Genomic DNA, 22,941 nt, shown 5'->3' with positions numbered 1-22,941 from the left:
TAACTTTTCTGGGCCTCTGGTTCCTCATCTATAAAATGGGGATAAAAACAGTACCTACCTACATGGGTTACGGTGAAGACTAACTAAATGAGATGATGTATGCACCTTGCCTGACATGTACCTACCTTATGGGTTTGTTGTGAAGATTGAATTATTTAATATAACTAAAGTTCCAGAATAGAACAGTGCCTAGCATAAAGTAAGCACTATTAAATATTAGTCAATTAATTTGAAACATGGTTTCTAGACTCTTCATCGTCTTAGCCTCCCTGTTCTGGGTGCACTCCAATTTCCCTCTCAAAATGTAGTGTCAGAATGGACCTAACTCCAGCCTTTGGCTGAAATGCTACACTTTGATTCCAGCCCCCCTCTCCCTGACTGGCAGTAGTTTTTGAGTAGCTGCCTCCTTTTCCCTAAGTTTTTAGTAGAGTCAGAGAGAATTCCCCCAGAAGTACTGGGCCCTGGACCAGCAGCATAGGAATACCCAGGTTACTTGTTAGAAATGCAGACTCTCAGGCCCCACACCAGACCTACCTAATCAGAATTTGCATTTAACAAGATTCCCAGGGAAAACATATGCACACCAAAGTTTGAGAAGCGCTGTTTTCGGGGACCCTATGCCATACCTATTTTCAAGAGAAAAATCAATGAAAGCAAACTAAGCCTTCTCATGAGATGAGGAGCTTTTTCCCCAGACCTTGGTAGGGGTCGGGGGAGAGTCCGTGTTGGGCTGTCAGGCTGCGATTGGAGGTGGGAGGGCTTTTTCAGCCCTGGTTCAAAGCCAGAAACTTGGCAAAGAAAGAGATGGGGGCTGCTGGCACCAACTAGAGAGATAAAAAGGACTAAAAGAAGAACCCAACACAGATGTGAGCCTTCTGAAAGCTCCCACAGAAAGGCTAACAGTTCTGCTGCCAGCTCTGTTCTGCAACCCCAGGTCAAGGAAGCTTTGTGAGCATTAGGTGGCCTGGAGCACTTAGGATAAATTTAGAAATGATGAAAAAGAACCCTTGTTGATGTGGTGAAGAGTCATTTAGTGGAAATCAGGAGGGAAGAGGTCACCAAGTCAGAGATTCTTTAGAGATTATTTCCAGCAAGGAAGGGCCAAAGGGTTAAGAAGCCAGCTACTCAGATCGCAAAGCAGAGGCAGATCCCTTTATTACCTGCCTATGCTGCCTGAATTTAAATGGGAGAATTCTAGGGTTCTTACTGTGGCCACAGCTTGGGAATGGCAGCCAGAGTTTACCCACCTGCTTGTACAAAATAAGCTATAGGAGTAATAGGGGACATAGGCCAAAATCCCAACTCTGCTGTTTACTAGCTGTGTGACTCTGGGCAAGTTACTTAACCTCTCTGAGCATCTGTTTTCTCGTCTTTATTTTTTTTTTTTAACATCTTTATTGGAGTATAATTGCTTTACAATGGTGTGTTAGTTTCTGTTTTCTCATCTCTAAAGTGGAAGGAATAATACCTAGCTTACATGGCTGAAGTAAGGATGAAGTAAGAAAGTTCTCATGGCGCTGAAGGCAATGTACAGGTATATATTACATTAGATTCCTTCCTTGTGTAAAGTGAAATTCACAAGGTCCTAATTTGGAACTGGGTGTCCTCATATAAAGGAATGTTCTGAGAGACCAGCCAGGAAGCCCAGAAATGTGCTTCCTAATCCCTTCAAGGTTGCTGGTGGGCGAGCTCCTGGGGGCATCTTTTCCAGGCAGCACAGTTAGGTCTTAGCTGGGAACGTTGCATGCTTTGGAACCTCCTTCCACAGAAGGCTCGGAGGAGAGGCAGGTGCAGGCCTAGAGCCTCTGAAAGCATTACTGGCTCTTAGGAGCAGCTGCTTAGGATGATCTGACCCCATGACCATTTAGTTACTGCCACTGGGCAGAAGGAGGAATTGGGAATAGGAGAGATATGGGGCTCAGAAGCCCTAGCCTGGGCTTCCCTGGTGGCGCAGTGGTTGAGAGTCTGCCTGCCGATGCAGGGGACACGGGTTCGTGCCCCGGTCCGGGAGGATCCCACATGCCGCGGAGCGGCTGGGCCCGTGAGCCATGGCCGCTGAGCCTGCGCGTCCGGAGCCTGTGCTCCGCAGCGGGAGAGGCCACAACAGTGAGAGGCCCCGCGTAAAAAAAAAAAAAAAAAAAAAAGCCCTAGCCTAAACCCATGAGTTAGATCCCGGCTTGCTGTTGGAGACAGCTCCTGAAGACTGGACAAATAGAGTAGGTTAAGTACGCCGAGGGTGTAGTTCAATGACATTTGGGCTTCTGGCCTCTTTGTGCCACTGAGAATGCTTAGTCATTCCATCAAAGTGGCCCTCAGTAGATTTTTTTCTTCCTAATGAGTTACATTTTTACTGTGAAAAGGCAGAGTAGAGTTATTTCATGAAGCTTCAGCTTCATGATTAATTTCATGAATTTCTGATTAATTTCATGAAATTAGAAATTTTGTGAATTTCTAATGTGTTAGAAATTCGCCACTAGCAAGTCACTTGGGAAGACATGATTGAGGGCCTCCTCTACCCCAGGCACTAGGACTATAGTGGCAAGTAAGAAAGACACGCTCCCTGTCCTCAGGGAGCTTACACTCTAATGTGGACAGATAGGCTGTAAACAAGTAAGTTAATACCCTACCCAGCTGCCTTTGGGCTGTGATCAGTGCACTGAAGGGAATGAACCGAGGAAATAACATGATGGAACATGACAGAAGGTGACCCAGGTTGGAGAGGTGGGCATGGTGGGGAAGGAGACCCAAAGAGATAACGTGGCCATGGAAGGCCACACTGAGGAAGGAATGTTTATGAGACAACCAAAAGGACGAGGATAAGCATGGACCCAGGCACAGGGAACAGCAAAGATGATGCCCTAAGTGGGAAAGGACTTGATTTGAGGAACAGAGAGACCAGTCTGTCTGGGACCCATGAGCAAGAGGACAACGTGATGAATTAAGTTGGGTTATTCAAAATCCTATAGGCAGTGGTAAAACCTTGTATTTATTCCACTTAATGAGGCATGATAGGACCTGGATTTTATTTTCAATAGATAACCCTGGTTGTCATTTAGGGAAGGGATTTAAGGAAGAGGGCAAAGTCAGGAGCAGGAAAACCTCTTAGGAGGCTGTTGTAAAGTCCAAGGGAGAGGTAATAGTGCTTTGATCTAGGTCTTGATAGCAGAATAGGCGAATTAAATGTTTGAGGGTCAGAGATGGGCGTCGGGCTGGTGATGGGGAGGGATGAGGGAGAGGAAGTTTTGGGTGATTCTGGGTTTGGATAGATGATGGTGCCATCGACTGAAATGAGAGAGAACAAGTTTGGAAAGAGAACACGAGACCTGGCTGGTGGCTCTTAATAAATTTAAATGTTCTTGTGGCCTCATGTGTGGCTTGAGCAGAACTGCAAACTTTCTCGGTTTTCTCCAGGCAAGGTAACACCTTAAGCCCAAACAGATGTGGTGCCTTCCGCATGAGCCATCTCAGGGAGGGAGTCTTACACCGTGCCTCCTCCGCACATGGTACCCTCCCGCTGGGGGCTCCACCTAGCTCACCTAAGTTTCTCTTGCCACTGCTTAATGACTGGCCTCATTTCCCTGTCTTCAACTAAGTTGTCAGTGGCCTCTCTCCTTCTGTTTATCTGTTCACTAAAAATCAAACAAGCACAAGCCGTGCTGTGTCTGACGTGGGATGTGTCCAACCCAGAGCTTGTCACTGACAGGGGCACAAAACCAGATTTGGGGAGAATATAAGAGTCTGTCTCCATGCTACCACCTTTAACATGCCAAGCCCCTCTAAGAACCCATCTGGGATCTCTCATCCTGTTTTATCCAATTCTTTCTTGACCTGACATCAATTTCCAGCCTGTACCACCTCTTGAGTCACCAGTTCTATTGCTTGATTTCCTTTTATTCTCTGACTCAGTGACTGGAGATGAAAAGATTTCTTTACATGTTACTCTCAAACCACCAGACTGGGGTCATATTACTCTTAGTAATGATAGTTGCTATTTATTAAATATTTGCAAGGGAACATACACCTTGCCAAGTGCTTTGCGTGCATTTTCTCAATTAAGAACGCTATGAAGAGGTATTCGTATTCCACTTTACAAATGAGACTTGGCGAGCTTTATAGCAAGCTGCCCGAGACCCAGCTCGTGAGAGGAGGGGGCTGGGTTTGATCCCCGGTCGCAGTCTCCCATCCCAATGCCATGGCCCTGGAGGAGGGAAGGCCAAAGTATTGTGGCCTTTCAGAGGCGGGACACTCACACGATCTCTGGTGGCCAGCCAGGTTTTCCTGTGACTGGGGGTGGGTGTAGCAAGTGAGGAGGGTTTGGAGTCTGTTTTTGAAGCACTGGGGTGGCGGGAGCTGGGTGGGTTAGTAACTGCTCTTACATTCACTTCAGGAGCGACGGACCCACAGCTGGTTCTACAGGATCTACAGTGTGGCGGGCAGAAGCTCTGTAGACATGCAAAGCTCTAACGGTGACTTGGGAAACACGGGAGAGCTGAGAGTTTGTTCCAAGTCAGAATGTAGCAATATTCCTACTTTATACAAAAGAATAAAGGCTGGAGCGGAAGGCCTCAGTCTCCTCAACAAAGGGCAGGCCTCGCTCGGTGCACCCGTGTGCGAAAGGGTGCGTGCCCGTGGGCAGCTGAGCAGGGCTTCTGCGTGGCCCCTTCTTTCCCACCGCTGAGGGGAGACTCAGCTCCGTGCCCACCCCCGTCCGGCAATGTCTCACACCCTCTGGGAGAGACCTTAAACATCTTGTCCGGGGTCTGATCCGGAAATATCCCCCTCATCAAGCAAAGGCTGGGAGAAGCTCAGGTCCACCTCTGTCATTAAAGCTCCTAGTAATACATTTTTCTAAAGTAAAGAAATGCAAAACAGGGTTCCTGGCTTGGTTTATAATTTTCAATGTTTAAATTAACAAAACAACTCCTTTTAACATAAAAAAACAACATAATTGTGCTAGTCACAAGATCATTGTAGGATTTATGAACTAATCATATTCAGAGAACCCTAGAGTTCCTGTGATCCAGCCAGTGTATTCCTCTGAATGCAGAAGCTCATTTGGAGATCAGGTCCGTAGTGTTCGATGCCTGCTGTGAATTACCAGAAGGTGTGACTTGAGCCAAATGGCCCTCCTGGCTTCCCTGTGATAGCCACGACCACAGAGAAAGGGACAGGCTCCAACTACAGCCCCCCACACACTGCCCTTTCTATAAAATAAAACTTTCAAGTCGATATCAGCTAATTTCAAAAGAAAAAAAATTGTTTTAAATTCCCCCTTGCCCCAGAAGCAAGAGAGAGTAAGGAAGCAAATACTTTAGGAGAACCTGAATGCCTGAGCCTTTATATGTATATTACTTCATAGCTCTCACGACTGCCCTGAGGTGGTGTAATTTATGCATTATTCAACCCGTTTGTGTCTCAGGGAAATAATTCGTCCAAGGTCACCTAGCATGTCCAGGATTAGAACCTAGATCCTTTGACTTCAAAGCCTGAGCTCCAGTCTGATCATGTCATGAAGCCACACGAAGCCCAGGAGGAGCCCAGTGGGGCTGGAAGGGGGCCCGGGGTGGCCACTCTCCTCCGTGTCCCTACGGTGTCGGGGCAAACTTTGACTTTTCTGGATCTTTTCACTGTTTCTTTCTCTTTCCGCTTCTTATCCTGGCTGGCTGGCCCCCCACTCTGCTCCTTGTTTATGATACTTATTTTTCCATCCACAGCAAGATAATTCACGTCAAGGTAATCGATCATGAGGCATATGAGAAAAACAAGAATTACTTCATTGAGATGATGGGCCCCCGCATGGTGGATATGAGTTTTCAGAAAGGTGTAGTACCCTGTCCTGCACACTAACGTTAGCACTCTCCTCTCCTCTTCTGTTTCCTCCTTTCTCCAATCCATTTGTCTCCTTCTCTTCCCCTTTATTCTGCCTCTCTGGTTCACTGTCCCTTGTTTCTTTTCTGTTTCTCTCTTTTCCCCTCTCCCTCTATTCTCTCTGCACCCAGCTCTGTCCTAACACCTGGCAGCCTGTCACATGGTATTGTAAGAGGGATGCTCAAGAATGGGGAAATGGATATGGGGAAAAAACCACAAGAGAGAGAAAGCGAGAGAGAAAAAAAACACCAGTCACAGCCCTGAGAGTATCATATATGAGGCTCTCTGCTTCTCCTGAGTGGTTTAGGATACAAGGAAGAAAGAGATAGTGCAATCCCAGACAGAAGGTCAGCACTGGGAAACTGGCCCAGCTCTCAGCATAGAGATCCGTGGCGCAGCTCTTCTCAGGGCTAAGCTGATAATCTCTGGATGTTGACAATCAATGTATTTGTATTTGGGTTCTGTTTGTGGTTCATCCCATTCCCCAAGACAGGCTTTAGGAGCCATCTTATCTGCCATATCCTTGCTAGCAAGCGTGTTTTCTCTCCCTGACCTTGACTGAGTTGAAAGGACAGGTTTGAGTTCTAGGTCTAGGTCAAAGGCCTACCTGCTGTCTTCTGTCTTCCCTATGCAGGGCATCTAGGTGTGAAGGCAGTTAGAAGAGTGGGAGAGAGGATTCCGACCTGAGGCGAGGCTTCCCCGAGAAGTCACAGGACTTCTCAGAGTGGACGCAGATTTTGCCTTTGATTGGAATGGCCCCATACACCCCAGCCTCCAATAGACAGTCAGAAAATCCTCTTCTGGATGGATCATACTGTGGAAGAGGGAGATGTCAATCGTGCTCCTCCAGACCACGCCCATGGTCACAGAGCAAGCACCCCCTTCCCATCCCACAGCAGAATCCCTGCAGTGGAAAGACAGGCCAGGCTCACATCCCTTAGACAGCCCTAGAGTACCATATCTAGGGCAAGAGAGAGTCCCAGAAAATGCTTCTTGACAATCAGTGAGCTTTGTCTTTTGTCCAATGAGCAAGGTGTGGGAAGGTGTCCAAAAAGTGCCCAAAAGGTCACACACACACACACCACAAATGCACAGCAAGTGCTGTGCCCAAACAAAGCACCTTAGATCAGCCTACCACTTAATAGATAACAAAGCTGAGCCTGTCTTCAGAATGGAACAGGAACATCAGAGGCTCTGATGAGACTTTTTAGGCTATTGTTTGTTAGCACCTTTTTGCCCTTTAGAGAGCATTTAGGTCCCAGGCCAAAAAAGAAGAAAGAAAAAAAAGAGAGAGAGAGAGGAAAAGAAAAGAAAAAAACCCACAAAAATAAAAAAATAAAAAAAAAACAAAAGAAAAAGCAGAAAATAACAATTAGGGCTCACTATTAGGACCCGTTGACACCACTGTGGTTCCATGAAGGAACAGGAGAAGCCACACAGGGAGACCCAGGCCCACATGGCAACTTCGCCAAAGACAATGGACCTGAGCCAGCCTCAGGCCAGTCTCTGGAAGGAAGTGATTTTCAAGAAAACTTTGCTTCCCTGTATGATTTGGTTTTATTAAAAGACACTGTGCTTTGTTGAGATACCCAGAGATGAACAGAAAGCTCCATTATCATGTCCACCAGACCCTTGGTAATCAGCATTTAAGCCAGCTTTGGTACACATCACTGCTATATGATAGAAGTCCAAAGATGATTTAGAATTGATGATTTACATCATTTTTACCACATTTTTCAGGAGTGCATCATCTGTAAATATTAAAGGAATACTACATTCTATTGTGATTAATACATATTTATTTTACTTCCCACCACCGAAGCCCTGTGAGGTAAAGAATGAGAAAGATAATAGGATTCTGCCTTCTTTCCTTCCCTTCTCTCTCTCTCTCTCTCTCTCTCTGGTTTCCCTACCTCGTAAATACTTTCCTTTTAAGATTTTCTTTCTGAGGCCCACATAAGAAGTGGGAATAGACACAAGGAAGGGAAACAAACCCCTAGATAGATACTGTTGACATATTTCCTGTTGTAGAAGAGCCCTGGGGCACCCCCGATGGGCCAGCAGTTCACCTACTGCCCAAAGAAATGCCAATTACCATGTGACACCCAATGGAATGTGCTGCCCAACTCACTTCCTACTAACCATCAGCCGGATCGAAAAGGACTCCTCCCCACCACCAGCCCCTTTTTCCCTTCCCATTTCCCTCCTGTCCTCCTGGATCCCTTCCTTTGCCAACTTTTCCTTGCTTCCTGGCTCCCTTTCCCTCTCACCTGTAAGGACAACTATGACCAAGGAGATAAGAAAAGCTAAGACCATTTTTGACACAAGAGCAATACAATCCACCAAGTCCTATCAAAAGCCACCATGGCAGCACTGAGCTGCATGTGCCAGGAGTGATGGGGAATGATTTTAAAGGCTGGGCTCCGGGTGACCAACCAATCTACCGACCCAGTCGACACTCTCTTTCTTGTTGTCCCTACAGGAAAACCATAAGGGTTAAAATAGTAGATGAGGAGGAATACGAAAGGCAAGAGAATTTCTTCATTGTCCTTGGTGAACCGAAATGGATGGAACGTGGACTATCAGGTGTGAGATTCTTAAAAACAAAACAAAACAAAATAAAACGACAAAAAGAAAGAAAAATTTAAAGTTGAAAAGCAGCAACAACAAAAAGAAGCTATGTTTTTTCCTCCCCCCTTTTCTTTCCTTTTCCTCCTTCCTTTTGACCAATGGACTTTTTTTTATTCTTTTCCCTCCTGTATTCTCACTCTTACCTGTTTTGGTATCATCTCTGCCTTCTTAGCCATAGCTTATTTCCACGTCCTCCTTTTTCACCTTTTGGACACACTGCAGCCTCAGCCCCTCATGACCCTGCTGAGTTACTTCTGCCTTGTGCTCCAATTATCCGATTACCAATGTCCCCTGCACTCCCCATCCTCACAGCCCCCCACCATACACACAGAGTCACCTGTAAATGTGCGAACTCCTTGGTGGGTGGGGAGGAGAAGATAAAGAAAGGAATGTAATGCAATGCATGCCTCTGCCCTTTCCCTGCCCTGTTCCCCTTCCACCCCTCACTCTCTAGCCTGGATTGAATGGGGGAGGGTCTGGGATGGGGACTGGAGCCCGTCTTGTCATGATGCTTTGGGTCTTCTGCTGCATCTCCCAACCTCCGTTGAGTGCTTGGCAGGTTATTCACTTGCAGAGTGGCCCATGGGCCCCTTTGTCCTTCATGGAGGTAAGTGTTTTATCTGGCTATTTCACAGTTGGGTAGAGCAAAAGATGGAAAGGTATACCAATTGTCAGAGGCCACGCTTCTGAGAGCTCTCTGAGAGAAAGCTGCCTTCTGAGCTAGTCGTGCAATCTGGAATCCTGAGCTGTTCATCCTTCCCTTGACATCCCACCCCATCCCACTCTACCTCTGTTCTAGCCCAAGGTAGGGTACTTTATTCAGACTACTTGAGGATAATGCAGTCCCAAAAGCAGAAAATTGAGTCTGCAAAAGGAAAGTGGTTAACTCCAGGTATGGAAATCTCCTTAGCTGGAGGGTCCTGGAAAAGGATTGACATTGGGCAGGCCCAGAGTATGGTCTTACAGGTTTTCCAATGGAAGGGACTCCAATAGAAGGGCTTGCTTGTTGTTGATCTCTGAGAAACAGGTGTTGGATGGTTCACAGAAGTCTGCCTTGGCTTGACATCTGCAAATGAGCGTATCACCCAGGTCTTGAGATAACCCTCATCCCACACCAGAGACGTGGCCTCCTCTCCTCCTTTCCTCAGGCCCTGCATCTTGGGATACCTGCCTAAGGGACTGATTACATTGCAACCAAGGTAGTAGTAAGGAAAGATTTCTTCCCTTGAAGAAAATGATTAGAAGCTACGACTTTGAACGTGTTGGAGGAATATATGTGGGTAAGAGTCCTCTTGGGAAATACCAAGGGGAGGTCATTCACACTCCCCTTCAGGAGAGATGTGCTGCTGGAGCCTCATGAAGGATAGAACGGTGAGACCTACTTGTTTGTCAAAAAAGTGATGATTCTGCAGCTACTTCATAGTTGCGTGACAAAGAGCAGCATGAAGCCTTTCACTCAAGGACAAATCTAAGAGATTCGGCGACTATGCTCCCAAAGGCTCATGCCCAGGTCTTCTTCTCAGACACAAATGATTGCTCAGTTCTCCTTGTCTTCTGGGGACTCTCTCTGCAGACCTGACCGGTTCTGTGCCCACACTGGTTTTACACCTGGTGTTGGAGAGGCAGAAGCCCTCTCTGCCTTCCATTATTCGTCCTCTTGTTGGCCACCTAATAAGATGTTGCCATGAGTCTGATTGCCAAAGAGTGCTGGAAGAAAAGAGAAAATCTCCAGTTCCCTTGCTTCCCAGATTGTGTTCCTGCCACCCAGAATATTTTCAGAAATTGTCTCAACACCTGCCCTACTTCATTCTCATCTCCCTTGTGCATTTAATGCACATCTTCATGATTGGATGGATGTAGCAGACACCTAAGGCCATTGTAAACTAGCGTCATCAATTTCCACAGTCCCAGCTACTTACGTGCAAATGAAAGCAAGACAAAGGATCGCACAGGGTAGCTGAAAAGAAGGCAGTCTTCTCCAGACAAGAAGAATGGGTTGGAAGTCCATCCATGACTTTATTCTACCAGTAAAGAGACTCTTCTTTTCTGCCTCCCCAATAAACCCCATTCAACAGCTGGACAGAGAGTGACCTAAGATAAACCTTGCAGTCTTCAAGAGACTTGACCAAACAGGAATGCCTATGGCTACTCCTCATTTGAGGACCCCTTTTTACTGCATAGGATTTTCTGTCCAAGGAGATGTCAGCAGAGTCCTGGTGGAGCCCAGTCCTGGGGGAGGGAGTAGGTGAGAAGATAAGGATTTTATTGAGCTATCGGTGTGATATGCCTCCAGATCTTCCCAGTGACCAAGATGCCAAGATGGAAGGTACCAATAGGAAAGGTGTCAGTCTTCTGTCAGTTTCTATTGTCTACAGGGTTCATTTTCAGTTTCTTCAGATCTTCTCATATTTTGGCATTAGAGCACAAGTTGAAAGGTCATAAAACTTGATTGTCTAGATTCAGAGTCAAATGAAACCCCGTCCTGATTTCCAGAATGTCCTGCTGTTCTCAGAGTGAGAAACAACACAGCAGAAATTGCTTTTCATTATCACTGCTACATGGGAGAGTCTTAGGCATTCAGAACAGCATGGTATAGTGTGTGCATGGTCAAAATGACAATTGCATTACCAAAAAAAAGTAAAGGACTATATTTGAAATAGGAAATTCTATTCTTGGCAAACAAAACAGACTTCAGAGGTGAGATTAAATGCTCTGGACAAGTTGGGGGAGGGAATAAGGGAGGATGAATAGGAAACACAGTTGCCTTGCAATAGAGGAAGCCCTGGGGTCTAGCAGTGGACAGCTGAGAGCAGCTCTGAGCAGCATGGTCAAGGCTGTCAGGCCTGGGTCTGGACATTGGAAGCCTCAGCTGGGAAAGGAAAGCTCTCTCCACCAGGAATGAGGCCTGTTTGCTCCCCCTCTTACCACAGCCATGGGCTCACCCTAACGAGCGGCCCAAATGCTTCCAAATACTCAGAGCTATGCTGTTTTCTGCTTGTCCCTGGGATGTCTGAGCAGGGATAAATGACTCTCACCTGACCCTGGGGATCAATGCAGGGGAAAGTTCAGCTCCAGCTTCTCTCATCAGCAACAGCAGGAAAAACACCCTGGAGATATCAGGTCACTCAGAGTTGGTCTACCTGGATCTCACTGACCCATCCATAACTACTAAGTGGAAAGTCTCAGATTCGTGTAGACATGACCAGCAAATGGTGCAGGTCAGCTGACTTAAAGCCCTCTCATAGTGCTAAAGATGATCCTGGTGTTGGGAGGGATGTCTGAGTAAAAACCAGGGCAGCAGGGATCTTTCTGGAAGAGCTGCCCCTTGTCTGGCCTCCCTGGATACACTAATGTGTTTGGATCTCTAGTTTCCACTGGAACCTGGGGGGCAGGAGGGGTTCTTCTGTCCAGATCCATAGAAGGAGCAGAATGAACAAGCTCTCTTGCTATCTCTCTATCATCTATCTATCTATCTATCATCTATCTATCTATCATCTATCATCTATCTATTATCTATCTATCATCTATCTATCTATCTGTCTGTCTGTCTGTCTGTCTATCTATCTATCTATCTATCTATCATCTCAGTGTAGTAAGGAGATCCATTGATCCGTTACCCCTTGGAATTCCATATGGGAGAAACCAGAAAAAGTCAACTGCTGTTCTCCCTGCTTATGTACCATAAAGATTCTGGATCCATATGTGTTTTCAGTGGCTGTGAATATGGGATTACACACCTGAGTGGCATTCTTAGAGATTTTTAGAAAAAAACATCTACAGACACTTTCCCCCACCCCCTGCCCCACTCCTTCCTCAGCAACCTCCCTCAGTCGCCAGCTGCACCAGGAGTATGTAACAGGACGCTCCCAGGCTTTTATTTGACAAAAGCCAGGGAGTGAGGTGCCATACTAAGACACCATCAAGGTGAAAATGTGGTACGTTACAAGAATTTTTTAATTTTTGGATCTTGAAATCTAAGAGAGTTTGGCACAAGTGAAAACGCAGGGGCTAGGGATGACCTGTGCTGGGTACATCTTTAACCAAACCATGGTTCCCAGGCCATGCAGGGACCTTGTATTTGTCATCTCCATCTACCAGTAGCTTTCAGTATGACAGTCTCCCTGGTCCAGAATATCTGGACTCTGACTTAGCCTGTCCTTTCTGAAACAAAACACCATCCAGAGATGCAGCTCCACAGGATCTATGAAAAATACAATTGCCAAAATAGGTGACCAACAGTAAATCTCTAGTGAGCATCTACTAATTACAATGACTTTGCAATTGACTTTGCAGTGACTTTGTAGGCACAGGTGATACAAAATGGGAGGAGTCCATGGCCTCCAACCTCCAGGCTATCTCTCTAAAATAACACACTATTCAAGGAAAACGTTTTGCAAGACTTACCTTTTCACAAGGTCATTCTTTTAGGGGTACTCAAAGCTGGGTCAGGGTTGCAACCTAAACAGTTTTCAAGATAACTGGATTCTCACTCCTTTACAGAACGGATGTGATAACCTGATCCCTTAGAAGACCACAAATGACCAACTCTGTCTCTTCTCCACCCACTTGGTTTCCCCATCCTCATTCCTCTATCCCTGGCCCTCAGAGTTGCAGGGAAGGTGTGGGGAAAATTTGCAGCTGCAGGCCTCTGGTGCTCAGCAGTCTCTCCAGTAGTTCACACCCCCTTGCTGCGGTTGCTGCTGCTGCGCATGCTCCAATTGCTGCCTTTTGCATGTGGCTGCAGAGTTCTCATCTACTAAGCTCAGTGCTTTCCTTGTGCTACTGCAACCACAAAGCCTGGGGACACTTTTAAGATGGGACCTTAATGCTCTTTCCTTTTCTTTCTTCCCCTGTCTGGTACCCATTTGCAAACAGCGCTCCTGTTGTCTCCAGGTAAGGGGAGTCTTCCCCCCTTTTTCTGCTTCTTGCCAGTGCCATTATTTAGTTTAAGACCAATGTCCTTTGATTTATTTACTAGGAACTGTGGGCCCAACTTAAACCTAACAAGCTCTCCTAAGGACTTGGAGATATTTCCCTACCTGAATTAATTGTGAGGAGGTAGACAATTCCTTGAGCACCATTTTAGAGGATGTGGGTAAAGGCATAGCTGGTCCTCTCTGAGACCAGGAAGAGAATTGAAACTTACCAAAGAAATGGTGGGTCATAGACTTCTCCTGAGTCTTAATTCCTCTGTCATCTCATGTTGTGGGGCAAGAGAGGACGAGAGTCAGAGCTGACTCTCCTAATAGGATCATGATGGGATGAGAAAGAAAATACTTTGATCTTGAGGGGTCCAGGGAGAAATAATCAGGAGCTGCTGTGAGAACATGAAAAGCAATTTTTAAGGAATCTGGTATTTTATTGATCCTGAAGATCTTCCATTTCATCACAGCAGAGACCTAAATTTCTAGAACTTTGGTTCATTTGTCATTGATCCTTGAAGTCACATGTGCCATGAGCAACAAGAAGAATTATAATATTATGGCAGGGGGGGGTGGGGTGGGCAATGATCTGATTGTATATAGAAATTCGGGGGAGTTTATGTTGGAGATATTCTCACGCAGAGCCTAGAGCCTGTTGTAGGAAACACATCTACTTTGAAAGTATGCTTGCATCAGTGGAATCAAATCATAGACAATGTCCAACTTTGTGAGCAGTTAGGAAAGCATTTCCAGCATATCGGCAATACTGTAACTCTTGGTGCAGGCAGAGTGAGCTATACAAGATATCTCAACATGTGTTAAAATAACATTTTATACTTCATCAGTTCTTCGAATGTATAAAAATTTTAAGGTCATTTGAGAGGCAAACCATCTTACAGAATTCAGTGGTACTCAGTCACCATAGGCTGTACGCTGAGTTTCAGGAAGGGGCAGTGTACATGGTAAGGACATTTACCTCCTTGGAGTATCAAACCAAAATAAAAGATATATGTAGGTAAACCCCTACATTTTCCCTTTATGGAAAAATATTACTCCAGCTTCCCCGGCCTCTTGCATTATCATAGGATAATGACTATCTCCGACCTCATACATTCCACTCTTCTCCCAAGGTTTCAATGTCAGAGCATTTGGTGTTCTCCACTTCACTTATCTTCTCGCCTGAGGAGGCATTTGGGCTTTTTTGTTCCAACGCTTGCCTCTACCTCCCCACCAGCCACACACATATGCACATACCAAAGGTTGTGATTTAATTTAAGCTTCATTATACTTTTAACACATTGGCACAGATACCAGTAGAAGCTAAAACAGGAAAAGAAGGTGTCATTTCCTAGATCTTTCAATCTGTAAACCTGCAATTTAGGAGCCCTTGGTTAGACTTTAAATTCACTGGAAATCTCAACTCCTTGTTTGGATTTTCCCAGGTGGCCAAGCAAACATGATTCACAATGCCTGGTGATGAAAGATGGGGAGAAAATATGTTCAATCTGAACTACATCACGAAGCTCAGGGACCTGGGAGTTAGAGCACTGGCTGCATCGCCCCATTTCTTTCTGAGGATGTCTGTAGAACATTCATGGCAATCTCTTCCAGTCTCACCTGGCAAGCTCTTTTCTCTTCCGATATCTGTTTAATCTTCCATCCTATTAATAGTCTCATTCTCTCTTTTTCCCTTTCCTCCTCCTTCTCCTAGACCTGAGAGTTTGTTTAGTCAGTCAGTCTGAATATCAAGATCACCTGTCATTTATTCTCTACACTTGAAATTCGGAGGAGTTACATAAACAAGTGATCAGAATAATTATGGTCTTTTAGGTTTGAGACTTATGACTCTCTCAAGAAATTAACTTTGAATGTAAAGGAATGATAATTACAGAAGTAGAAAAAGGCAGGAATTGACACCAAATCCAGATACTAAATCAGAGTTGATTTAAGGGCATGTGAATCAATCAACTAACAGATACATATATATAGAGAGAGAGCGAGAGAGTACCTCTGTGGGGTACTGTGGGAGATCGAAAGATAGAGGATTGGTTATTTGTCAAAGTGATTTCTGCAGAGAGCTAGAAGGAAAAACTGACTGTCACCACAGGGGTATACAGGTCAGTAGCTAGATCAATATCCTGCCAGATGGATATAGTGCTAGATTGATAGCTAGACAAGGGGTTAGACAGGTACATTTATAAGTCACTGGAGAGCTCATTACATTGGTATAAAGTTCTTGTGGCACATGTAAAATATGACAAGGGAGAATTGGGGAGGGAGGAGTGGAATAATACTGTCACTACTAGGATAGGCATTGTGATATGGTGCCAAAAGCTACAAGTAGAGGAAAAGAGTACCCATGTTTTTAAAGAATCTACATATACATCTTTTTCCAAAGACTTTTACTCAGAGTGGCTTGTAGTCTGGCTTCTAGGATCACTGACTTCATAGCCAGACTTATATTCAGAATTATATAAGAGGCTCATATGGATTAAATGGATTAAATGAAGTCGGGCTGCTAGGGGGTGTCTGCATAGAAATGTACAGGAGGACATTGTTCGTTGAGAAATAATTGTTTCCTAAAGTGGTCACCAACACCAAAGGGAGGACAGCACCACGGACAGCTCCCCAACGTTTTGGGATTGCCTTCTGTGTTTGGTGCCAGAAGCACTGAGTAAAACAGCCAGCTCAGAAATCCTCCGCATACTCTCTTACCAGTTTCATTCAAGACAACTCAGAAATTCTTATATAAAACAGACTCTCTGCTTGGCTTATCATCTTTCCAGTGAATTCTTTTCCTTGCAACCTCAAGAGCTCAAGTCTCACCCCTCCCCATGCTTCACAAATTCCCAAGATAAAAAGAAGACCTTCTTGGCCTCTGACCCATTTTGTCCTTGAGATTATTCAAGGACTAGAGAATTCCCCCAGGAGATTCACTGTGTGGAATGAAAGCAATTAAAGAGCCAAATAAAAGAATTAATTGCATGTAAGAATGTGGACTCGGCTGGAAAGATGTTTAAACGAGCTCTGAAAGAAACAGGATGCCAAGAGCAATTTTCTAATCAAAGGGGAATACAAAGACAATCTCTATTCCACTTTAATCTAGAAAACGCGTCTTCATGGTGAAGTGGTCTTAAAATGGACTCACCAGCTGAAGTGCAAAAAATTTCTAACTGTTCAGCATGAGAAGGGACCACCGGTAAATTAGTTAAGATGCTGAGGGGTGACAGGGAATGCCTCAAAAGGAAATAGAGGAAGAGCTTTCTTTTGTTTTGTTTTTGAACAAGTATTTGTGTTTCAGAAGAAATGTGCCTGGTTCCTTAGAAATCCTGGGGACCTTTCATTTGGAAATCATGAAGTTTGGGGGGAAATCTTCCAAGTTTCTCATGGGGAGGATAATAGTCCGTAGTATGAAATGTAGATATTCCTGGAAATATCCCTTCTTCCTCCTTTATAGAGGAGAACACTCCCAAGAGTGTTAGAGACAGATGTTAATGGGAACCAGTGGACATTCCCTTTGGGTGAAAATGTGCTTCTGACCCCCAAGAACTCTTACATGAAGTAGTTGACCAGTCATGTCCAACAGTTCAAAACTGTTAAAGGTCAAGAGATTTAGCTTTTGTTCCCAGCTCTTCAACATCTCACCAAATGTCTTGGGACTTCACTTGGTGCTATTTCTCAGAAGATCCTTGGGTCAGATTGCCCACCCAGGTATAAAATCAAAAGAGGAATGTTTAGCCCAGGCCTGCAAGGAACACTCTCATGGTCTGATGATCATAAAGTGTTTAGCACCTTATAGAAAAAGGCACTAAAAAGTACACAAAATCCTCATCCTCAAGAGCTATTTGCTGTATGCCCACTGCCCATGCCTAATACCCTGAGCTTTAGACTTCCAGGGAATGGCAAATGAGCTAAAGCTAGTCTGATTTTGCTTTGTTGCAGAGGTGACAGACAGGAAGCTGACTGTGGAGGAAGAGGAAGCCAAGAGGATAGCAGAAATGGGAAAGCCAATATTGGGTGAACACCCCAAACTAGAGGTCATCATTGAAGAGTCCTATGAGTTCAAGGTCAGGCCATAAGTGAGATGTAATTGAATAATAAAGTAATGAGGTGGGAGGTAGAAGACCTGGAGTCTTGTTCCAATGTCACCACTGAATACGTGAAGTTGAAACTGAACAACTCACTTACCCCAGTCTCAGTTTTCCCATTTGTAAAGCGGAGCAAACAGTGCTGGCCATTTGTATCTTAGGAATATTGTGAGGAAACATAACATAGCCTATGGAATAAATGAGCTATAAAGCTCCTAAACGTATCATCATTATTAATTGTATTTTTAAAACAAATATACTAAAATTCACTACTCCAGGCTACGTTTACTGACATCATTAGTGTTATTCTCTGTTGTATTGCTCTAAATATCTGATGTCAGCAGTCACAACTGAAGAAAAGGACAATAGAAGGATGATGCCAGAAGATATCCCCTAAGGCCATTCCATGCATAACTTTCAGAACATGGAGCCCCCTGGAGTACAGGGTATCTTTCATTCCCGTGAAGTGCCAGACGCTACAATGGTTCTGAGCATTCTAACCTCATGGTTCCAAGTTTTAATCTTCCTGACAGACTACCGTGGACAAGCTGATCAGGAAGACAAACCTGGCCTTGGTTGTGGGAACCCATTCCTGGAGGGACCAGTTCATGGAGGCCATCACTGTCAGTGCAGGTAAGAGGGTCTCAGGATGAGCACAGTCAGCTCCAGGGAAGCAAAAACACAGCTGTGTCAACAACTCACCAGTCTCTGGGAGGGCCCTGTGGCCAGTCTTACCAGCTCTAACCCTAGATGTTTGCCTTTTCACTGAGTCACTTTGGAAGAGAACTATGGGGTAACTAGAAGAGCATGGCTATCTCTGGTTTCAAACCCTGGTTCTACTGTGTGAAGTGGGACAAGCTATCCTCTCTGTGCTTTGATTTCCTCATCCAAAAAGGGAACTATTGCTACCTTTCTCAGCAAAGAGAGTAGAAAGCTACACAGTCTGGTACTGAACAGGAGCTTAAGAAATTCTGTTTTTCGTCATTCCGTCCTCTTATTAATTTGGTCTTCCTTTTCTGTAAAATGCAGGACTATTCTGATTTAGAGATGTGGGGGTCTGGGGTTTGTAAAAACTTTGCACTGACTGACAAACCCCCACTCTGGATGATTTCAGACCTCTCCTCGGCAGTTAGTGACAGGTTTCCTCAGTGGGGACCCACAGCACAGCTAGCATCCCAGAGGCCTGCATGTGGGTTGGCATGGGGATGGGAGGGGTCTTGCCACCACACACAGTATTGCCTCTTAGCACCACAGAGGCCTCCTGCACTGCCCCGCACTCCTGGCCTTGTCTCTTTTCATGAAGCTTTGTTGTCATAGCAACCCACGGGGTCACATCCCTGAGGTCCCAGCACCAGAGCCAAAGTACAGCCAGGAAGAGAGGGCCACTGCTGCTGGGTTCGCTGCCCCTCTTTTCCTATCACCTGCTTCAGATACTCCCAGCGCCCCCTCTGATGACCTTTCTTTGCCCCTATAGAGACAATAAGCAGAATATCAGCCACATAATCTAACTCCCTCCTTTTTCAAATGAGGGAGCCGAGATTCAGAAACCAAAGATGATTTACCCCAGGTTCCAGATTCTCTTCATAGCAAAGCTGCAGTTGGAACCCAAGTGTCCTGACTCCTGCTTCCACCGGTTATGTCAAAACATGACAGAGGTTGCCTTTGACAGGGCGCCAGCACATCCCCTCCTCCTGGACTGCTGAATGGGCAACTCTGCCCACGTTTCCTGGCAAGGACAAACCAGGCCCATCCCTGCTCTATCCCATGGGATATTTGGAGGATGGCACTGTCTCCCCGGGATGCCCACATGATCTGGAATGAAAGCTGTCCCGCTGGGGATGGATAATGACCAGAACCACGAGGTTATTGCAGCACTCACGTCAGGAAGATTAGAGGGGAGCCCCACAGGTGTCCCGTGAAGAGTGGAAACAGCTGATTTCGCTTTCCCTCACTGAGGCAACCCCGTGCCTGCTCCACCCTCCTCCGTCCCTCCCCCACTGCCCTGTCCCTCTCAGGTTCTCACATCGTTTCTCTTCATCTCTTTCTCTTCCCTTTCCTACTCCCCTGTCCTCTCTCACCCACTCTCCCTGGGTGCCCTGCATTCAAATTGACCACTGGGGCACCCCAACTCGTTTTCAATTTCCCGCCCGTTTTCTGGTGCCTGCAGCAGCTGCCCAGGAGAGAGCTGGAGTCTCCGTGCAGCCAGTGATGCTCATGATGTGGGTTGGACTTGACTTTCCCATGAATGGGGATCTGACCCCACTGTCCTTTCCCGGGCCTGTTTGTCTTGCCTGCAGCAGGGGACGAGGATGAGGATGAGTCAGGTGAGGAGAGGCTGCCCTCCTGCTTTGACTACGTCATGCACTTCCTAACGGTCTTCTGGAAGGTGCTGTTTGCCTGCGTGCCCCCCACAGAGTACTGCCATGGCTGGGCCTGCTTTGTCGTCTCCATTCTCATCATCGGCATGCTCACAGCCATCATCGGGGACCTGGCCTCCCACTTCGGCTGCACCATTGGCCTCAAGGACTCGGTCACGGCTGTTGTTTTTGTGGCATTTGGCACCTCTGTGCCAGGTGAGAGTGAGGGGTGCCTGGATTTGCAAAGAGGATATTACCTGGTTCAAGTGACCCCTACACACTTTGCCTCATTATCTTTCTTACCATCTCAGATCTGAGCTTAACAGAGCCTCTGCCCCTAAGGTGCACAGAAGTCGGTCAAAGGGGTCACTGCCACTGTTAAGAATGATAGCTAACATTTCTTGAGCACTTTTGATGCGTCAGGAAGTATGTTTGCTAAGCAGCTCACCTGTTTTAGCCCCATAATGCTCACCTAAACCTTATTCAATAAGGAGAGTTATTATCCTCATGTGTCAAGTGGGGCCCCAGAGGTTAAGTTACCTGCTCAAGTTAAGTGGCCAATTGCTTAACCTCCACATCAGATGAATAGGCCATTTCCCTCTGGCTGCAGGTTAGCCTGCTTGAAGATGTGCTGGAGAAATGCCCACCAGCCTCCTCTGCTTAGGACACCTGTGAGTACAAAGTGTCTCCCAGCAGGATAGGTGAAGGAAGCTTCACAAGCTCTTGTCCTTTCATATGATGAATTACATATTCTTTTTTTTTCTTATAAACACCTAAAGATGAAGAGGAACAGGCATGCCTTTATTTATTCATTAGACAAATGTTTACTGAGCCTGATACAGCCTTGTGCTGGTTGCTGGGACAATAAGGGGAAACAAGACAGACATGCTTCCCTTTCCACGTGGAGTTTATAAATCTCCATGTGTGATTTATTTCTGTGCTCCAGGGCCTCAAGGGACTGGAGCTATCAGAGGGGAAGGAGCAGATATGGGTAAAAGGAACAGATGTGGGAAGAAGCTGCAGAGAATCAGAGGTTAAAAAACATTTAAAAAGCAAGGTCACAGGCAAGAAAAGGCAAGAGGTTTTCTCTGGGAGAAAATTGGCAACCAGGAGACAAGCCAGGACAAGCCGGGCAAGGGAGTGTTTGGGGCACATCCAAGTCCTTGCAATGCATCCAGAGAACAGCTGGCAGCATTAGGGGCTTGAAGGTTATCCTGTGGTCCACTCAGCTGATGTGTGGCTTTGGCTGAAGCTCCTTGGATGTAGGGTGACGCTATGGAAAGGGCTCTTAACATGAGGGTTTTCAGGTCAAATTTCCTGATCACTTACCTTGAGTAGATTCCCTGAACCTTATTTTTCCTAACTTGTCAAATAAAAGGGTGGCTGGCCATCCTTCCAGTGCTTACAATTCATGCTGACATCTAAAGTCAAACAGCCTGCAAGGCCCTGTGCTCTGTATATTAACTGCAAAGGCAGAGCCCCGTCTTCCTTGAGTCCACAGCTCCCCTTGTATCTCCCCATCATGGTTCCCCAGCATGCCCTCTGTCCCCATAAATCCAGCACCTAGCACAATGCTAAGCCCATGGGCTCAATCACAGTCTGTTACGTGAGTAAATGCCCCGTGTGACATGGTGCAATCAGGCACTTAACTGTAAGAAGCTTCCCTGGATGTCAAAGTTCCCTGGGGAGATTTTATGGGAAAGCAAACTCCCCTTACTGAAAAAGTAGTCAAAAGAGAACAATACACCCATTCAGTAAATACCAGGACCAGAAAAAAAGACTTGGAAACCTTTCAGATGCAGGCAGATGAGGAACGGGTAGCCCAGAGAAGCAAGGTGACCCATCCAAAGCCACCCAGCTTATTAATGGCAGAGCTGGGGGGTAGCCCCCAACCCCCCACCTGTCATTCCCAGGCTCAGCCCGATGGCCCCAGCTGCCTTACTGGACACACCCAAAGGTAGGCCCTCCACGCCTCAGCCTCCCACCAGCTCTTGTTTGTCTCTGCCTCTTTCCAGATACGTTTGCCAGCAAAGCAGCCGCCATCCAGGACGTGTACGCAGATGCCTCCATTGGCAATGTCACGGGCAGCAACGCCGTCAACGTCTTCCTGGGCATTGGCCTGGCCTGGTCCGTGGCCGCCATCTACTGGGCCCTGCAGGGACAGGAGTTCCACGTGTCAGCGGGCACGCTGGCCTTCTCTGTCACCCTCTTCACCATCTTTGCGTTTGTGTGCATCAGCGTGCTCTTGTACCGCCGGCGGCCCCACCTGGGCGGGGAGCTGGGCGGCCCTCGTGGCTGCAAGCTGGCCACGACCTGGCTCTTTGTGATCCTGTGGCTTCTCTACATACTCTTTGCCTCGCTGGAAGCCTACTGCTACATCAAGGGGTTCTGAGCCACAGCAGCCCTGGAGAGGCAACATCAGGACCCGAGCCCCAGGAACTTCACCCGACTAGGCCCTGGCAGTGAACTGAAAGGGCGGAGTCTTAATCAATCCAACAGAATGGAGGAAGTGCCCATTTTACAAAGTATTTAATTCAATACAAACCAACAACAGACAAATGCAACTCCAGCCCATCTTCCCGCGATGTCCCTGACCCATCACATAGTCAGACCCTTTCGCCACCTTCTATACCACCTTCTTCTGATTATTCCTTTGCTTCTACTTTCCTTGGGGGCAGGGTTTCCCCTGTCTGTCCAATTTGATACATCACTGTTCTCTCACTCCACTGACGAGGCTCGAAAATGAGTCCTATCCACGTGGCTGGCTTGGGGTTCTCTTTTCATTGCCATCATTATCTCGTGGTGGCTTTCATTTTCCCATCAGGATTTGCTCATCATTTGTTTGTTCATCTTGTCTTTTCTCTCTGAGGTTAGTGACAACGGTGCTGTGAAGGAACTCAAGGTCTGAGCCGATGGGTAGAAGCATGAACTTTCAGACACACCCTCTCCCACTTGCACTGGGTAACAGCTGTCTCTTGCTCTATCGAGGTCCTTCCCCCTCCTTTTATTCTCTTCATTCTCGAATGGACTGGTGGCATTTGGGTGGCAGTAAGTTTGCACACCCAGGCAGCACGC

At 46.3% G+C, this 22,941-nt stretch overlaps 1 protein-coding gene across 6 annotated transcripts in view; it reads left to right on the top strand.

The window, feature by feature from the left end:
* Window positions 1-22,319, top strand: part of SLC8A3 (solute carrier family 8 member A3) — a gene marked incomplete at its 5' end in the record, with an annotated part of 129,258 nt that extends 106,939 nt beyond the window's left edge. Inside the window, 6 exons of one of the 6 annotated variants that reach the window (XM_081227164.1) lie at window positions 8,351-8,454; window positions 13,375-13,392; window positions 17,373-17,488; window positions 18,043-18,142; window positions 19,807-20,082; window positions 21,882-22,319. In XM_081227164.1, coding sequence (XP_081083290.1) covers window positions 8,351-8,454; window positions 13,375-13,392; window positions 17,373-17,488; window positions 18,043-18,142; window positions 19,807-20,082; window positions 21,882-22,258 — 991 coding nt within the window. In that variant the 3' untranslated portion in view covers window positions 22,259-22,319. Of the gene's footprint in view, window positions 1-5,714; window positions 5,822-8,350; window positions 8,455-13,374; window positions 13,393-17,363; window positions 17,489-18,042; window positions 18,143-19,806; window positions 20,083-21,881 lie in introns of all 6 variants that reach the window. The other 5 variants (XM_081227163.1, XM_081227166.1, XM_081227165.1 and 2 more) reach the window with 5 other exon arrangements.
* Between the last annotated feature and the right edge of the window lie 622 nt (window positions 22,320-22,941).

The sequence above is a fragment of the Mesoplodon bidens genome, assembly GCF_964165515.1.
Source record: "Mesoplodon bidens genome assembly, chromosome: 3".
Classification (NCBI taxonomy): domain Eukaryota; kingdom Metazoa; phylum Chordata; class Mammalia; order Artiodactyla; family Ziphiidae; genus Mesoplodon; species Mesoplodon bidens.
The sequence above is the reverse complement of the archived record's forward strand: the minus strand, read 5'-3'. Positions and strand labels throughout refer to the sequence as shown.